General features: G+C 36.7%; 1 protein-coding gene across 11 annotated transcripts in view; it reads left to right on the forward strand.

Annotated features, from left to right (window-relative positions):
- LARP4 (La ribonucleoprotein 4) overlaps positions 1–19,340 on the forward strand; it is a 67,092-nt gene that overhangs the window by 20,887 nt on the left and 26,865 nt on the right. For 10 of the 11 annotated variants that reach the window (XM_082352399.1, XM_082352394.1, XM_082352398.1 and 7 more), the window contains 5 exons: positions 1,723–1,798; positions 5,536–5,672; positions 7,098–7,201; positions 8,081–8,191; positions 8,966–9,019. In XM_082352399.1, the coding sequence (XP_082208525.1) occupies positions 1,723–1,798; positions 5,536–5,672; positions 7,098–7,201; positions 8,081–8,191; positions 8,966–9,019 (482 nt within the window). The remainder of the gene's footprint in view (positions 1–1,722; positions 1,799–5,535; positions 5,673–7,097; positions 7,202–8,080; positions 8,192–8,965; positions 9,020–19,340) is intronic. The other variant, XM_082352400.1, reaches the window with a different exon arrangement.

Raw genomic sequence — 19,340 nt, forward strand, 5'->3', positions numbered from 1 at the left:
CTAACTTTATTTTTCTAAGTTCTAAAGGGTCTCTTTGGAAAATAAGTGTAATAGGGAGTAGGCATTTCTATCACTGCTTAGTTCCCTGGCATTAGTCAAGGTATATAAACCTTTGTTCTCAGTTTATTTATTATATATATCTGGATTAGATTTCTAAGGTCGGTCAGCTTGTAAGTTGATTTCTGAAGTAGAATGGGGTGGTATTTCCATATAATAATTTAAGGTGGTTAGGTTTTGCTCCCTTCTTGTTATAATATACCTATCCACTGGCTACTTTGAACTTAGAGTTGGTTTAAGTGAATTGGCAACCAGTTGATATTTTAAAAAGTTTGCTGTAATAACACTGAAAGCTTAAATGAAGTTATTATTCATTTAGCCAGCATTTGAGTGGATGAATTTTGTATTAGGAGGGTTGCATATACTACATAGAAATAGAATGCTTATTTCATTTTTAATGAAATTAATTAAATATCTAATATCATTTTGAATCTTGAGTAGTAAGACAAAGTAGTGGTAAAATCATGCACAAAATTTATCCTTACAGGAAAATATAGTGCTCTAAAATTAAGCAATGAAGAGTATTAAGAGATAGAAGTGGGGTTTTTTTAAAATTCAAGTATAGTTGATTTACAATGTGTTAATTTCTGCTGTACAGCAAAGGGATTCAGTAATACACACACACATTCTTTTTTATATTCTTTTCCATTATGTTTTATCACAGAATATTGAATATAGTTCCCTGTGCTATACAGTAAGACCTTGTTTATCCATTCTTTATATAATAGTTTGCATCTACTAACCCCAAACTCCCAATCCATCCCTCCCCTACCCCACCTCCCCCTTGGCAACAACAAGTCTGTTAAGAGATAGAAGTTTAAGGAGTGTGACTAACATCAGATTTACTACCGATAGTACAGATGTGGAGCCATATATATATCGCACTTTGTGTAGTTCCTGTCTTCAAATTTAGATTACTGTTACTTTTTTTATGTATATAAATCTATTTATTTTTATTTATTTTTGGCTGCGTTGGGTCTTCATTGCTGTGTGTGGGCTTTCTCTAGTTGTGGCACGTGGGCTTCTCACTGCGGTGGCTTCTCGTTGCGGAGCACAGGTTCTAGGCGCGCAGGCTTCAGTAGTTGTATCTCACGGGCTAAGTATTTGTGGCTTGAGGGCTCAGTAGTTGTGGCTTGTGGGCTCAGTAGTTGTGGCTCACGGGCTCTAAAGCGCAGGCTCAGTAGTTGTGGTGCACGGGCTTAGTTGCTCTACAGCATGTGGGATCTTCCCGGACCAGGGCTCAAACCCGTGTTCCCTGCATTGGCAGGTGGATTCTTAACCACTGCGCCACCAGGGAAGCCCCTAGATTACTATTACTTTTGTTCTTTGAGTTTTCATTAAAGGAATAAGTAGTTATCACATTTTTTTAAGTATTTAGGGTAATGTTTTACAGTATGGTATCCAAGTGCTTTTAGTATTACCGATAATTTGTTAATTACTTGATAAAATATGTAATTTAAAAACTGATATGAAATCTGTCTAAAGAAAGAATAGATAGGTTAAAAGGTAGACCTTGTGTATCTGAATTCTAAAAAGAATAAAAATACAGTTTTCTGGTGATTTTAATTTGTGCATACTTTGTGGCTTACTCTGAAAACAATATGTAAAGTTTACTACCTATGATAATTAGGTATTAACTTTTCCCCTCTTGTTTTCTACCATCAGGAGAAAGCAACTCAGCAATTTCTACAGAAGAACTAAAAGAGTGTTTGAAGAAACAATTAGAATTCTGTTTCTCACGGTACACTATCATTTTTTAATTGACCTTTCTCCTTTTTGAATTGTTTGATTAGTAGATGTGAAATACCTGTGAAATAGAATGGAAAAATGGTTTTAATTTCCTTTGGTGATGTATTTTGGTATCATTCTTCAGTATATTTCTTAACTAGATTTAAAGATGTGGTCTCCAGTTGGTTATGTAAAGGGTCTAGGCCCAGTAGAAAGATAATGAAATTCCTCTTGGATATTTTTCCTATAATCATATTCATTTTTAGGGTTCTCTTTATGTTTTTAGTAGTTTGCTCTTGTAATCTTTGAGCATAGAGTTATTTTTAATAAGATATGTGGATGGGTATAGAATTTATATTACCGGTTTCTTCTATTAAATAAAGAGTTCCTTCAGGCAAACATTTCAAGATATCTTATTTACAGATAAGAATTAAGAATTATGTAGGTATATTTATAGCTTAGATGTATAAACCTTCAGTATGTAGAATTACCCCTTCCAAAATAAACAGAAGTTTGGATATGCGTGCGAATGTAATGCCTTCTGTTTTTCGGAGGAGGACCAGTAAACCAATTTTTTAAGCTAGAAACCTGGATTTTATCATAGACTTCTTTACTTCCTTACATATAATACAGTCTTGACTCAGTTTTAATTGATTCTTCATCCTGAATATCTCCCTTTTCTTCTCCACCTTTTTATTCTTTGCCTTTATAGTCTAGTACAGGCCCTAGTTTTATGAAAACAAGACCCTTCTAGTCAGTTGTGCCTATGATGCAATTCATTTTGTCTCCCATACTTGTCATAGTTATTTTAAAATCTTTGCCTACTAACTGGATCATTTGTGTGTCTGCTTATATTTCTGAGTTTATTTTTCTCTTGATTGTCACAATTTCCTGGCTTTTTGCATGTCTTATAAATTTTGCTTATAATTTGGACACTACATATGCTGGGCAGTACGTATAAAAGAAACTAGAAAGCTGCAGTGCCGTAATTTTTCTCTCGAGACAAGATTTGAGCTTTCTTCTGGTAAGCAGAAGCAGATTGATTTCTTCAATCCAGTTAGGGATTGAGCTGAGTCAGGGCTGAGCAGCCACTTTAATTAGACTCGATCGACCTCTGATTTATCTCTGTTCCTTAGGCATGACCTTCTTAGGCTTTTGATTTAGAAGTTGGCAGTTTTCTGTTACCTCAGTCATGAAACACCAAGGGAAATTTAGTTCTGTTCTTCAGAGGTTTGAGATGAGCTCTTTAGCCTCTTACCCTGTACAGCTTCAAAATCTGGCAAATGTCTTGTCAGGGAGACCTGTCTTAGGTTTGATGCAAGGTTCCTTCTTCTGCTGGGACTTCCACAAGACCACAAAGATTTTACTCTGCTTTTTCAGCCTTCCATCTTTCAGGGTCCCAGCCTTCCATCTTCCTCCTTAGAACTCAGTAAATGTCATATGGAGGAAAATCAGCTGTGTATTGGGGGCTCCTTTAGTTTCCAATTCATAATACCAGTCTTGTGCAACTGCCTAAAATAAAGCTCTACTAGTTTCTTTCTGGTCCAGGATCTGCAGATATCCTTGGAAAAGAAAGATTATCTTTCTGGAATTTCATTTTGTCCTTGTAGCTTCTACAGCTTTATCTCCAAAAATATGATTTTTTTGTAATCTATCCAAGCTTTTTTAGTTGTTGCAGCATGAGCTCTGGCTTATCATGATCTATCACATCCTACTCAGAACTACGGTACAGTTCAAACCAGCCGGGTAGTTGCCATTTGTAGCTCAGTAAAATTGCCACTAAGACATATTAGGTATTAGTCATGAACATATTAGGTATTAGTCATGATCCTCGATGTTATATATCTATTAATTTGACTTACTTCTGACAAGGTAGTTTCTTTAAGGGTGTGTCATACTGTTTTATAAGAAGAGACTGGCTGAAAGTCTGAGTTGATTTAGGCTACAGCCTTTTAGTTGTGCAAATATTATGTTTACAGTTGTCTTATTTTCAAGTTCTTAAAGAATATCTGGTTGATTAGTATGTTCCTTCTTTTTTTTTTTAAATAAATAAATTTATTTATTTATTTTATTTTTGGGTCTTCGTTGCTGGGCGCAGACTTTCTCTAGTTGCGGCGAGCGGGAGCTACTCTTCGTTGCAGCGCGCAGGCTTCTCATTGCAGTGGCTTCTCTTGTTGCGGAGCACGGGCTCTAGGCACCCAGGCTTCAGTAGTTGTGGCACGTGGACTCAGTAGTTGTGGTTCGTGGGCTCCAGAGTGCAGGCTCAGTAGTTGTGGCACACGGGCTTAGTTGCTCCGTGGCATGTGGGATCTTCCCGGATCAGGGCTCAAACCGTGATCCCTGCATTGGCAGGTGGATTCTTAACCACTGCGCCACCAGGGAAGTCCTGTTGTTTTTCTTATGCTGAAGTGAGTTTAATTGTTACTGGTATCCTCTCTATACTTTTTTCCCCCAAGACAAATAACCACCACTTGTTGATAATTGTAACCTTAAAAAAGTAATTACTGCTCTATTTTAATATAATTTGAATGTAAAGGCCTTGACCCTACTCTTTGCCTGGTACTAAGGCTTTGTCATTTTGAATGGCAAAGATCCTTCGTGGAACCTGTATTCTGACTGGGGGAGACAAAACAATAAACATAATAAATAAGCAGCTTAGAAGTGTGTTAGGTGATAAGTGCTATGGAAAAAAGTAGAGCAGAGTAAGCAAGGGAAGAGGGGAATCAGGAGTACTTGGGTGGTTTCAGAATAGGGTGGTCATTGAGAAGGTGGCTTTTAAGCAAAGATTTCTAGCTATTTATAACCAGACTGCTTCAAAGGTTTGATGTAAATAACAAGACATGAATTTGATTCTCCTTCAATTTGTTAAACAAGATTTTATGTGTAAGATAGAGCATTTGTATCTTTTTTTTTTTTTTTTTAATTATTATTTATTTATTTATTCATTCTTGGCTGTGTTGGGTCTTCGTTTCTGTGCGAGGGCTTTCTCCAGTTGTGGCAAGAGGGGCCACTCTTCATCGCGGCGCGCGGGCCTCTCACTGTCGCGGCCTCCCTTGTTGCGGAGCACAGGCTCCAGACGCGCAGGCTCAGTAGTTGTGGCTCACGGGCCCAGCCGCTCCGCGGCATGCGGGATCCTCCCAGACCAGGGCTCGAACCCGCGTCCCCTGCATCGGCAGGCAGGCTCTCAACCACTGCGCCACCAGGGAAGCCCTGTATCTTCTTTTTTAAAAAATGTATCTTAATCTTTTCTCTTAATTTAAAATGTTTTATATTTATTATTTTAACTTTATTATTTAAATTTAAATAAAAAGTCAAACATACCTATTAAAAAATGGAAACATTAAGAAACTGAAAATCCTCCATGATCCAATTCATGGTTTACATTACAGTTTTCTCCATATGCATATTCTAACATCAGTGATAAGGTATTTATAAGATGGAACAAAACTGTATGTAATATTTTGTAATATACTTTAATATTAAGCCTCTTTCCACATCAATATAATTTCATAAAATTCCTTGTTCAAAACTGTTGGGCCCAATGTATTTGGGGATTCAGAAACTTTCCAGAAGTTGTTAGAATATATCTGTTGTATATTATGTATTTTCATAGTTCACTGTGTTATTTCTGATAGCATAATTTTGTTTTCCTAGGTTTAGTGACAAAAGTGAATAAGGCATCTCTTTTCTTTAGGTGCTTTTTAAGACTTGTTTGTTTTATAGGACTGTTGCTTCTCTTATTCCTTTCAGAGAAAATTTGTCAAAGGATCTTTACCTGATATCTCAAATGGACAGTGATCAGTTCATCCCAATTTGGACAGTTGCCAACATGGAAGAAATAAAAAAACTGACCACAGACCCTGACCTAATTCTTGAAGTGTTGAGATGTATGTAAATCATACCTTTTAGCTTACTTTTAAAATCAAAGATTAAATATTCTTTTGACTTCTGATCATGCAGGAAATTGTTTTTAACTCCATATTTTTTGCTATTCTGTGCTAATAATTTATCTATTTTTACTGACAGGTACATATATAGCTTGTATATCAGTTCTGTACCTTGGTTGTTCATCTTGATACCCATTTACTCAAGTATAAGCAATTAAACCTCTGTTTTCTGGGCTATTAGAAAGCTATATGTGTCATTATCACACCCTGTAAAGCAATCTGTTTCAAACTTTTGAACAAAAGTAATAAGTAAACTTTATATCACAACCCAATACACACACACACTACATGCACACAACTGAAATGTTAATAGTAGATTAATACTAAATGCAGTTTGACAAACACTGCTTTAAAGTTTGGTAAAGAATTTATATTTTAGATTGAGGTTTAAGAATTTTTAGTGGTGTTTGTGTCTTATATCAGCATTTCTTGGTAACCTCTCTTATACAGGTTTTGTTAACTACTTGAGTAAAGGTGGATCTTCACTTTTTTTTTGAAATTTGTTGAAATGTTTGGAAGTTAAATAAAGCAAGTCCAGTAATAGACTTACATGGGAGTAGGGATTTCCATTGTCAGAGGTATAAAAACATTTATGAAATCTCTGATCAGTTTGTACAGATCAAACCAGTCTTGATCTGGTTTGACCAGGTCTTAAAATGACCCAGTCTTGTCAACATTTAAAGAATTTGCCAAGAGACAGAATCTCCTACCTCCAAGGGCTGAAACCTAGCACTTATACACAGGCCTTCTTCCTTAACAACTACTTTTATTCTCTCTACTTACCTGCACAGGAAGATATGACATATTATCCTTTGAAAGGACCAGAAATAAAAGTTTTGGCTTGTGGTACTACCTTCATTCTATATTAACTCAAAACCAGCATCTGAAAGAAAGATTGTAATCATTTATATATAATTCTTGGTTTTAAGTGTTTCTCAGACTTTAATTTTAAGAAGAATTTTTTCACATATCAAAGCTCATTACATTCCCCAGAGTAGTGTTTGGCTAATGCAGTACATTGATTTTACTTGAAATAAAGAATTTGGTAATTGTATACAGGGAAGCGCCCTATGAGATATAAATATTGTATACTCCTTAAAGGCTTCTTTTCAACTCCAACACTGTGCCACGTCACAAAATAAGTACTCTGAGTATTTGTGCAATGCATAACATTGGACAATGTTCTTTGCATATCAATCTCAAGATATTTTATTGTAACTGTAATCTTTGATTCTACAACTTAATTTCTTTAAGATGTTAGCCCTGCTAATTTATTCAGTTGGAAATTGAAATGAATAGTTTTTTAATGGAATTATTAATATCACTATTTTTACACTTTTGAATGAAACTTCTTTAAAATTTCAGCTTCTCCCATGGTGCAAGTTGATGAGAAGGGCGAGAAAGTGAGACCAAGTCATAAGCGTTGTATTGTAATTCTTAGAGAGATTCCTGAAACAACACCAGTAGAGGTAAATCATTAGTATTGTTAAAGCTAAATATTCTTAACTGTTTATTTTATTTTATTTTTCAGTAATTTTTAATAGATTTATTTATTTTTGTTTATTTTTTTGGCTGCATTGGGTCTTCGTTGCTGCGCGCGGGCTTTCTCTAGTTGTGGCGAGCGGGGGCTACTTTTCGTTGTGGTGCACGTGCTTCTCATTGTGGTGGCTTCTCATGTTGTGGAGCACAGGCTCTAGGCGTGCAGGCTTCAGTAGTTGTGGCACACGGGCTTAGTTGCTCTGCAGCATGTGGGATCTTCCCGGAGCAGGGCTTGAACCCGTGTCCCCTGCATTGGCAAGCAGATTCTTAACCACTGCGCCACCAGGGAAGTCCCTCTGAGTTTTGATAATCATCTTTTTCTAAATCCATATATTTTTTTGAGTTTTAGTTTTTAATTAAATCAGTTATGTAAAACAAGATATATGTGCACAGTTCATGTCTGTGACTATTGTAGACAGAGCATTTGGATTAAATGAAAATACGTATAAATACTTAGCACCTAGAAAATGTTAATGTAGGACAGTCCCCCCACCCACACCTTTTTTTTTGGACAATGACAGGACTGGAAAGATTTTACTCTAAGCAGAATTTAGCTTGCCACTAGGATTGAAATAATACTTCAGTTTTGCTGATTATAAAATAAGCTTCCATCCCTAAATCATGCACAAAATTTACACTATAACTATGCATGTTCTTGTTTCAGAGTATAATTCTACTCAACAGAAAAATGGGCAGAAGGCATAAACAGTTACTAAGTAAAGAAATAGAAAGGACCAAAAGACATGAAGAGGAAAAAAATGCCCATTTTTGATATATTTTTAGAGTTAACTGAAGATTTTCTTTTTTAGGAAGTAAAAGCTTTGTTTAAAAATGAAAACTGCCCCAAGGTGATAAGCTGTGAATTTGCACACAATAGCAACTGGTATATCACTTTCCAGTCAGACACAGATGCACAGCAGGTGAGAAGAAAACTTTTCTTCTGATTTGAAGTCCTGGTGATAAAAGAAGAAGTGTATATTTTAATTGAGAAAAATGTGTGCTTACAGTAATGTTTGTAAAGACTTTGGAGAACCTTGTTCACCTTTTTGGTTTTGCCTATTGGTTTCCTTTTTGATGATCTTCTTAAAGCTTTTTTTGTTTCAATTTAAGAACAGTTTGTTTCCTATCAGTAAAAAAAATTAACACACAATTTTTAAATTAACATGGGGATCAGAGACCATGTATTCAGTAGTTAGTATTTCTATTACATAGTAGGCCCGCAATATATATAACTTCCGTTCTGATTCTTGGTATTTTGACATAATGATTTTACTCTTAATTGTTATCGTGGCCTATTTAAAGATAAGAAAAGTAATATTCCTTTGAAACAGAAATTTATATAATAGCATTTTAAAACCACTTACTGTTTTTTTTTTTAATTCTTCATCTTAGAAGGCCCTCTGAACCCATTTTAAAATTGATATGTAGTGATATTTTGGGTCTGTTTTGAATTTTGTGAGTGTGTGTCAGTAGTAATCCATAGTAGTTTAATATACAATAAATGTGAACTGTAGCTGAGGTCTTAAATTTTTACTTTTTCATTCCCTGTCACCTGCATAATGGGATCACCTTCAGAATATTTTATTGTTTAGTTTAGAGATAGTTGCAATTACCAAAACTCTCTTGATAGAATAATGATGGCCTTAATGAAATGTTTGAATGCTAATGAAAGTTCCTTGCTGCTTTGTTAACAGGCTTTTAAATACTTAAGAGAAGAAGTTAAGACATTTCAGGGCAAGCCAATCATGGTAAGAAACATTTGTAAGTAGTCCATCATGAGACAAGAAGGTTTTTGTTGTCTGTCTATTAACAAACAAAGATGAATAACATTTTATAAAACCCATAATGATATTAAAGAAATTTCTGGCTCATATGAAATGCTATTTCAGGAAATTAGTTGATAGAATGTCAAAATACTTTCTAAACAGCAGTTTCTTCTAGAAGTATAACTTCAGACACCATGAAGTTAAAGTTAGATGCTGATTGACAACATGTAAGATAATCATAGATCTCAATCCTGCTCTTAGGAGCAGGAATAATTTTTTAGTAACAAAGGTGGAAAACATTCTCAGTACTTTCATTTCAATTAACTGCATCACTGCATTAATACTCAGCCATTTGGGAACCTGGAACTTGTCGTTGATGACACTTGCTCACGGTTTACATGTCTAATTTGTTCTCACATCCCATGAAATCTGCCTTCAAAACTTCTTTCAATCATTACTGCCATTGTTTAGGCTTGAGCAATTGGAATAGCCTTTTAGCTGTTATGCCTTCAGCTTTCCCCTCCTTACAGTCCATCCTCCACATTATTTTAAGTGTGAAAGTAATACCTATATGTGGTAAGAAAGTCAAATGATTTATAGTAAATAAGTTAATTAAATCTCCCTGTCCCAGATTCCTCCAGTCATTTTCCCTAGAGGTGATGAGAGAGAGCAGTTTTTTCTGCACCCATTTAGGAATTTTCTTTCTGTCTTTACGTGAATGGAAATGTATAGTATATACACGCCTATTCTTTTCTCATAATAGAGCTTTTCATTCACCATTGTTTCAGGTATACATTTAATATTGTTCATGTGTATCATGATTTAATTATTAAGTTGTTGCTGTATTTACAAATAATTTGTAACATATGCTTTCTTTAAAAGTTTTTTTTATTGTGGCAAAATATGCATACATACAATTTACCATTTTTAAGTGTACAACTAACCCAGTGGCGTTTAGTACATTCACATTGCTGTACAACCATCACCGGTATTTATTTCCTGAACTTTGCAGCATCCCCAGAAACTCTATACCCATGAAACCATAACTTTCCATTCTTCCCAGCTGCTGGTAACTTCCCTTCTAGTCTCTGTCTTTCTGAATTTACCTATTTTAGATACCACATATAAATGGAATCATGCAATATTTGTCCTTTTGTATCTGGCTTATTTCACTTAGCATAATGTTTTCCAGCTTCATCTATGTGGAGCATGTGTCAGAACTTCATTACTTTTTATTGGCTGAATAATATTCCATTGTATGTATATACCACATTTTGTTTATTCATTATCTATTGAAGGATGCTTGGGTTGCTTCCATCTTTGGATTATTGTGAATAATCCTGCACAACTATCTGAGTCCCTGCTTTCAACTCTTTTGGGTATATACTAGGAATTACTGAGTAATATGATAATTATATGTTTAACATATTGAGGAGTGCATAACTGTTTTCCAAAGCAGTTGTATCCTTTTACATTTCCCCCAGCAATGGAGGAGGATTCAAATTTTTCTACATCCTTAACAACACTTGTTATTTTTGCTTTTTGAATAAAGCACTCATCCTAATGGGTAGAAAGTGGTATCTCATTATGGTTTTGTGTTTCATTTTCATAGTGACACATGATATCAGGCATCTTTTCATGCGCTTCTTTGCCATTTGTATGTCTTTTTTGGAGAAATGTCTGTTCAAGTCCTTAGACCATTTTTTTTTTTTAATCTCTTTTTTTATTAAATTTTTTTTTTCTTCTTTTTTTAATTTCTTTTTACAAACCCTTGTGTCGAGGGCTGACTTTCAATAGATCGCAGCGAGGGAGCTGCTCTGCTACGTACGTAACCCCGACCCAGAAGCAGGTCGTCTACGAATGGTTTAGCACCAGGTTCCCCACGAACGTGCGGTGCGTGACGGGCGAGGGGGCGGCCGCCTTTCCAGCCGCACCCCGTGTCCCAGGACGAAGGGTTCTCCGCACTGGACCTCGGTCCCGACACGCGGCGGGGCGCGCCACGCCGCGCCCTGGGGGACACGGGTGGCGGCCCGCCGGCGGGGACGGCGGGGGACCGGCTATCCGAGACCAACCGAGGCTCCCGCGGCGCTGCCATATCGTTCCACGTGGGCGGGATTCTGACTTAGAGGCGTTCAGCTTAGACCATTTTTTAAATTGGGTTATTTGTTTTGTTGTTGAGCTGTACCAGATCTTTATATATTCTGGATATTAAACTCTTGTCAGATATATGATCTGCAAATATTTTCTCCCATTTTGTGGGTTATCTTTTTTACTCTCTTGAAGTGTCCTTTGAGGCACAAAAGCTTTTAATTTTTTTGAAGTCCAATTAATTTTTTTGTTGTTATCTGTGCTTTTGTTGCCATACTTCATAAATCGTTGCCAAATCCAAGATCATGAAATGTTTCCCCTATGTTTTCTTCTAAGGGTTTTATAATATTAGCCTTTTCTTTTTAATTGAAATATAGTTGATGTACAATATTATGTTCATTTCAGGTATACTACATAGTGATTTGACATTTGCATACATTATGAAATGATCACTGTGTTAAGTCTAGTAACCATCTGTCCCCATGCAAAGTTAATACAATATTATTTGACCATATTCTTTTTAAAAAATATTTATCCATTCATTCATTCATTCATTCATTCATTTTGGCTGTGCTGGCTCTTAGTTGGGGCATGCGGGATCTTCATTGTGGCATGCGGACTGTAGTTGCGGCGTGCAGGCTTCTTAGTTGCGGCATGTGGACTCTTAGTTGCGGCACGCGTGCGGGATCTAGTTCCCCAACCAGGGATCGAACCCGGGCCTCCTGCATTGGGAGCGTGGAGTCTTAACCACTGCACCAGCAGGGAAGTCCCTGACCATGTTCTTTATGCTGTATATTACATCCCCATGGCTTATTTATTGTATAACTGGAGGCTTGTACCTCTTAATTCCGTTCACCTATTTACCTGCCCCACAACCCCCTCCCCTCGGGCAACTACCCATATGTTCTCTGTATCTATGAGTCTGTTTTCATTTTGTTTTGTTTGTTTTATTTTTTAGTTTCCACATGTAAGTGAGATCATGTGGTATTTGCTTTTCTCTGTCTTACCTCACTTAGCATAATTACCCTCTAGATCCATCCATGTTGTCACAAATGGCAAGATTTCTTTTTTTATGGCTGAGTAATACTCCACTGTGTATATATATCGCATCTTCTTTATCCATTCATCTATTGATGGGGACTTAGGTTGCTTCCATATCTTGGGTGTTGTAAATAATGCTGCAGTGAATATAAGGGTGCATATATCTTTTGGAATTAGTAGTTTTGATTTCCTTGGGTAAATACCCAGAAGTGAAATTGCTGGATCCTATAGGAGTTCCATTTTTAATTTCTTGAGGAAGCTCCATACTGTTTTTCCATAGTGGCTGCACCAATTTACAATCCTACAAGTGCACAAGGGTTCCCTTTTCTCCACATCTTCGCCAACACTTGTTATTTGTTGTCTTTTTGATGATAGCCACCTGACAGTTTTGAGGTGGTATCTCACTGTGGTTTTGATTTCCATTTCTCTGATTATTAGTGATGTGGAGCATCTTTTCTGTCTGTGACCATCTGTGTGTCTTCTTTGGGGGGATAAAAAGTCTGTATTCCGGTCCTCTGCCCATTTGTATATGGTGTGAGAACGTAGTCCAATTTGATTCATTTGCATGTAGCTATCCAGTTTTCCCAGCTCTCTTTAAGAGGCTGTCTTTTCCCCATTGTTTATTCTTGCCTCCTTTGCCATAGATTAATAGACCAAATGTGTGTGGATTTATTTCTGGGCTCTCTCTTTGGTTTCATTGATCTGTGTGTCTGTTTTTGTGCTAGCACCATACTATTTGATTATTGAAGCTTTGTAATATAGTTTGAAATCTGGGAGCAGAATACCTCCAGCTCTGTTTTTCTTCCTCAAGATTGCTCTGGTATTTGAGGTCTTTTGGTATCCATACAGAGTTTAGAATTACTGTTCTAGTTCTGTGAAAAATGCCTTTGATATTTTGATAGAGATTGCTTTGAATCTGTAGATTGCCTTGCTTAGTTTGGTCATTTTAACAATATTAATTCTTCAGTCCATGAGCATGGTGTGCCTTTTCGTTTGTTTGTGTCATCTTCGGTTTCTTTCATCAGTGCCTTGTAGTTTTCAGAGTATAAGTCATTTACCTCTTTGGTTAGATATTTTATTTTTTGATGCAGTTGTAAATGGGATTGTTTTCTTAAAATCTCTTTCTGATAGTTCATTATTAGTGTATAGAAGTGCAACAGATTTCTGTGTATTAGTTTTGTATCCTACAACTGTACTGAATTCATTTATTCTAATAGATTTTTGATAGCATCCTTAGGCTTTTCTATATATAGTATCATGTCATTTACAAACAGTGACAGTTTTACTTCTTCCTTTCCAATTTGAATTCCTTTTATTTCTCTTCCTCGTTATTGCTATGGCTAGGACTTCCAGTACTATATTGAATAAAAATGGTGAGAGTGGGCATCCTTGTCATGTTCCTTAACTTACTGGAAATGCTTCAGCTTTTCACCATTGAGTATGATGTTGGCTGTGGGTTTGTCATATACAGCCTTTATTATGTTGAGGTATGTTCCTTATATACCCACTTATTGAGAGTTTTTATCATAAATATTAAATGTTTAATTTTCAAAAGCTTTTTCTACATCTGTTGAGATGATCATATGATTTTTATGTTCAGTTTGTTAAAGTGATATATCATATTGATTTATTTGCAGATATTAAACCATCCTTGATCCCTGAGATAAATCCTACTTGGTCATGATGTGTGATCTGTTTAATGTATTGTTGAATCCTGTTTACTAATTTTTTTTTTTTTTTTAAGGAATTCCTTTATTTTTATTTTTTATTTATTTATTTATTTTTGGCTGTGTTGGGTCTTCGTCTCTGTGTGAGGGCTTTCTCTAGTTGCGGCATGCGGGGGCCACTCTTCATCACGGTGCGCGGGCCTCTCATTATCGCGGCCTCTCTTGTTGCAGAGCACAGGCTCCAGACGCGCAGGCTCAGTAGTTGTGGCTCACGGGCCTAGTTGCTCCGCGGCATGTGGGATCTTCCCAGACCAGGGCTCGAACCCGTGTCCCCTGCATTGGCAGGCAGATTCTCAACCACTGCGCCACCAGGGAAGCCCTGTTTGCTAATATTTTGTTGAGGATGTTAGCATCCATGTTCATCAGTGATATTGGCCTGTAGTTTTCTTTTTTGTGTCTAGTTTTGGTATCTAGGTGATGCTGGCCTCAGAATAAGCTCAGAAGCATTCCTCCTTCAATTTTTTGGAATAGTTTAAGAAGAATAGGTGTTAATGCATCGTTAAATGTTTTGTAGAATTCCCCTGTGTAGCCGTCTGTCTGGTCCTGGGTGGGTGAGATTTTTGCACCCACCCTTTAGGAGCAGATTCTCTGTTTCCTACAGTCTTCTCAGTATCCAGTATGCAAGCTCCACTGACTTCCAAAGCCAGACCTTCTGGGGCCTCGTCTTCTTGTTTTAGGACCCTCAGGCTGGGGAGCCCGATGTGGCATTTGGACCCCTTGCTCCTTGGGGGAGGAACTCTACAATTGTGATATTCTTCCTGTTTGTGGGTCACCAACCACGGGGTTTGGGTCCTGACTATGTCTCATTTCCACCCCTTCTACCCATCTCATGCTTCCTTCTTCATGTCTTTAGTTGTGGAAAATCTTTTCTGCTAGTCTTCAGGTTGTTGTCATACACACTTGCTCTGTAAGTACTTGTAAATTTGGTGTGTCCATGGGAGGAGCTGAGTTTATTTCTGGGCTCTCTATTTCCATTTAATTGGTCTGTATGTCTGTCTTTATGCCAGTACCACACTATTTCAATTACTGTAGCTTTGTAGTAAGATTTGAAAATGAGAAGTATGAGCTGTTCAATTTTACTGTTCTTTTTTAATACTGTTGAAGGTATTCAGGACCACTTGAAATTTCATATGAATTTTAGGTTGGAGTTTTCTGTTTCTCCAAGCAAATGCCATTGGGACTTTGATAGTACACTGAGTCTGTATATCATTTGAATATTATTGTCATCTTAACAATATTGAGTCCTCCAATCCATGAACATGGGATTTCATTCTATTTATTTAGGTTTTTCATTTCTTTCAGCAATTTGTTGTAGTTTTCATTGTATAGGTGATGGATTCCTAAGTATTTTGTTCTTTTTGATACTGTTGTCAATGGAATTTTCTTAATTTCCTTTTCTGATTGTTCCTTCCTAGTGTATAGAAATACAACGATTTTTGAGGGTTGATTTTATATCCTGCATCTTTGCTGTACTAGTTGATTAGATCTAACTTTTTTGGGGGGTGGGGGTGGGGGGTCTGATTCTTTAAGACTTTTCTACATGTAAGATCATGTCATTTACAAACAGATAATTTTACTTCTCCTTTCTAGTTTGGATGTCTTTTATTACTTTTTCTTGCCAATGCTCTGGCTAGAACTTCCAGTACTATGTTGAGTGAAATGGCAAAAGTGGGCATCCTTGTCTTGTTCTTGATCTTAGGGGAAAAACCATCAGTCTTTTACCACTGAGTGTGATATCAACTATGTGCTTTTCACATATGGCCCTTGTCATGTTGATGAGGTTCCCTTCCGTTCCCAGTTTGAGTATTCTTACCTTGAAAGTGTGGAATTCTGTGAAATGCTTTTTCTGTATCAATTGAGATGATCGTGTGTGTTTTTCCTTTGTTCTGTTAATGTGCCATATTACATTGATTTTCTTATGTTGAACCACCCCACCTCCCATCCTCCCTCCCCACCCCACCGCCCCCATTTCTGGAATAAATCCCACTTGGTCAAGATGTATACTCTTTTAACTCCTAACAAGTTGAATTTGCTAGTATTTTTTTGTGGATTTTTAAAATCCATATTCATAAGGGATATTGGCCTATAGGTTCCCCCCCACCCTTGTAGTGTCTTTGTCTGTTTTACCAGAGTAATACTGGCCTCATAGAATGAGTTAGGAAGTGTTCCCTCTTCTTCAATTTTTCTGGAAGAGTTTGAGAAGGATTGGTGTTAATTGAGAAGGATTGGTAAAATTTTTCTTTTCTTTTCTATTATGGTTTATTACAGGATATTGAATATAGTTCCCTGTGCTGTACAATAGAATCTTGTTGTCTATCCATTCTGTATATAATAGTTTCCATCTGCTAGTCCCAAACTCCCAATCCAGCCCTCCCTCACCCCTCCTCCCCCTTGGCAACCACAAGTCTGCTCTCTACATATATGAGTCTGTTTCTGCTTCATAGATAAGTTCAATTGTGTCATATTTTAGATTCCACATATAAGTAATATCATACAGTATTTGTCTTTCTCTTTCTGACTGACTTCACTTAGTATGATAATCTCTAGGTCCATCCATGTAGCTGCAGATGGCATTATTTCATTCTTTCTTTATGGCTGAGTAATGTTCCGTGTGTGTGTGTGTGTATCTCACATCTTCTTTATGCATTCATCTGTCAGTGGGCATTTAGGTGGTTTCCATGTCTTGGCTGTTGTAAATAGTGCTGTTATGAACATAGGGGTGCACGTATCTTTTCAGATTATAGTTTTGTCTGGATATATGTCCAGGAGTGGGATTGCTGGATCATATGCCCTCTTTGAATTTTAAAATCACTGATTCAACCTCCTTCTTAAAGGTTTATTCAAATTTCCACCTTCTCGGGTCAGTTTTTGTAGTTTGTGTGTTTCCAGGAATCTGTCTGTTTCGTCTAGGTTATCCACATGTTGATCTGCCTTTGTTTACACTGTTCTCTTGTATTCTTTTTATTTCTGTAAAATCAGTATTTGGGTCTGATTTTAGTTTTCATTTCTGATTTAGGAATTGGAATCTTTTACCTTTCTTAGTCAATCTAGCTAAAGGTTTGTTCATTTTCTTGATCTTTTCAAAAAACCAGCTTTCAGTTTCATTGATTTTTCTGTCATTTCTCTGTTCTTTTTATCTCCATTCTAATCTTTATTATTTCCTCCTGCTATCTTTGGTTTTAGTTTGCTTCTTTCTAGTTTTTAGGTGGTAGCTTAGGTTATTGCTTTGAGATCATTCTTTTTTAACATAGGTGCTTATAGCTATAAGTTTCCCTCTTCGCACTGTTTTTATAACAAACAGTAAGTTCATTTTTATTGGGGTATAGTTGTTTTACAATGTTGTCTTCATTTCTACTGTACAGTGGAGTTCCCTGTGCTATACAGCAGGTTCTCATTAGTTATCTATTTTATACATATTAGTTTATATATGTCAATTCCAATCTCCCAGTTCACCCCACTCCCCTTCCCACCTTGCTGTCCATATGTATGTTCTCTGCGTCTGTGTCTCTGTTGCTGCCTTGCAAACCGGTTCATCTGTAGCATTTTTCTAGATTCCATATATATGCATTAATATACGATATTTGTTTTTCTCTTTCTGACTTACTTCATTCTGTATGGCAGTCTCTGGGTCCATCCACGTCTCTACAGATGACCCAGTTTTGTTCCTTTTTATGGCTGATACATCCAGTAAGTTCTGATATGTTGTGTTTTTGTGTTCATTCATCTCAAATTATTTTCTAATTTCTCTTGTGATTTCATCTTTGACCCATTGGTTAAGAACGTGTGTTGTTTAATTTGTGAATTTTCTAGTTTTCCTTCTGTCACTGATTTCTAGTTTCATTCCATTGTGGACAGAGGAGATACTTTGTAAGATATCAGTCTTTCAAAATTTATTAAAACCAGTTTTGGTCTCTCATAGAGAATGTTCCATGTACACTTGATAAAAATACATACTCTGGTGTTTAGAGTACTGTCTGTGTTTGTAGTCTTATTCAAGTTCCCTATTTGTTTATTGCTTTTATTTTATTTATTTATTTGGTTGCGCTGGGTCTTAGTTGTGGCAGGAGGGCTCCTTAGTTGTGGCATGCAAACTCTAAGTTGTAGCATGCATGTGGGATCTAGTTCCCTGACCAGGGATCAAATCTGGGCCCCCTGCATTGGGAGCATGGAGTCTTAACCACTGTGCCACCAGGGAAGTCCCTGTTTATTGCTTTTCTGTTTTGTTATTATTCATTATTGAAAGTGGGTTATTGAAGTCTCTATTATTGCAGAACTGTCTATCCTTTCATTTCTGTCAGTTTTTGCTTTACATATTTTGGGGCTCTCTTGGTAGATGCATGTATGTTTATAATTGTTTTATCTTTTTGCTGGATTGAACCTTTTATCAATATATAATCTCCTTTGTCTCTAACAACCTTTTTTGACTTAGTCTGTTTTGCATAATAATAATATAGTCATCTTAGCTGTATTTTGATTACTTTTATCTGTATCGAAGAGTATATCCATTTACTTATTAGGTAGAACCAATTTACACTCTTACAGTATTTTTTTTTTTTAATTTATTTATTTTATTTATTTACTTTTGGCTGCGTTGAGTCTTCATTGCTGTGTGGGGGCTTTCTCCAGTTGCGGTGAGTGGGGGCTACTCTTGGTTGCGGTGCACGGGCTTCTCATTGTGGTGGCTTCTCTTGTTGTGGAGCACAGGCTCTAGGCGCACAGGCTTCAGTAGTCGTGGCTCGCGGGCTCTAGAGCACAGGCTCAGTAGCTGTGGTGCATGGGCTTAGTTGCTCCACAGCATGTGGGGTCTTCCAGGACCAGGGCACGAACCCGTGTCCCCTGCATTGGCAGGCGGATTCTTAACCACTGCACCACCAGGGAAGTCCCTACAGTATTTTTTATTTCTTTAAAATTTCCTGTGGTTGATTCTCTGATTTTCCAACTTTTTTTTTTTTTTTTTTTTTTTGTCACACTACACATGTGGGATCTTAGTTCCCTGACCAGGGATTGAACCTATGCCCCCTGCAGTGGAAGCATGGAGTCTTAACCAATGGACTGCCAGGGAAGTCCCCTTGACTATTTTTCTGTGAAGATTTTCTTATTGATTTGTATGAGTTCTTAGAGGAGCTTAATCTTCTTGTCAAATTAACTGTTTGTATTGTTATTATGTTTGTGGTATTTGTGTGGAAATCCGTTTTGTTGTAGCAAGATTACAAGATTGATAAATATTTTTCTTTATGCCTTTGGGTTTGAATCTAGTAGTTTTGCTAGGCCCTCTCTAAGAAAAATTTTCTTTTTTTAATCAACATTCTTAAAGTATAGTTTACATACAATAAAATGTACTTATTTGAAGCATACATTTTTATTAGTTTTTGCAAATTTATGCACTGTGGTTTTCTCAGTCTCCCCTCATCAACATCCAGTGTTGACAATTATTGATCTGCTTTCTG

This window comes from Balaenoptera borealis, assembly GCF_965194805.1.
Source record: "Balaenoptera borealis genome assembly, chromosome: 13".
In the NCBI taxonomy this organism is placed as follows: Eukaryota; Metazoa; Chordata; class Mammalia; order Artiodactyla; family Balaenopteridae; genus Balaenoptera; species Balaenoptera borealis.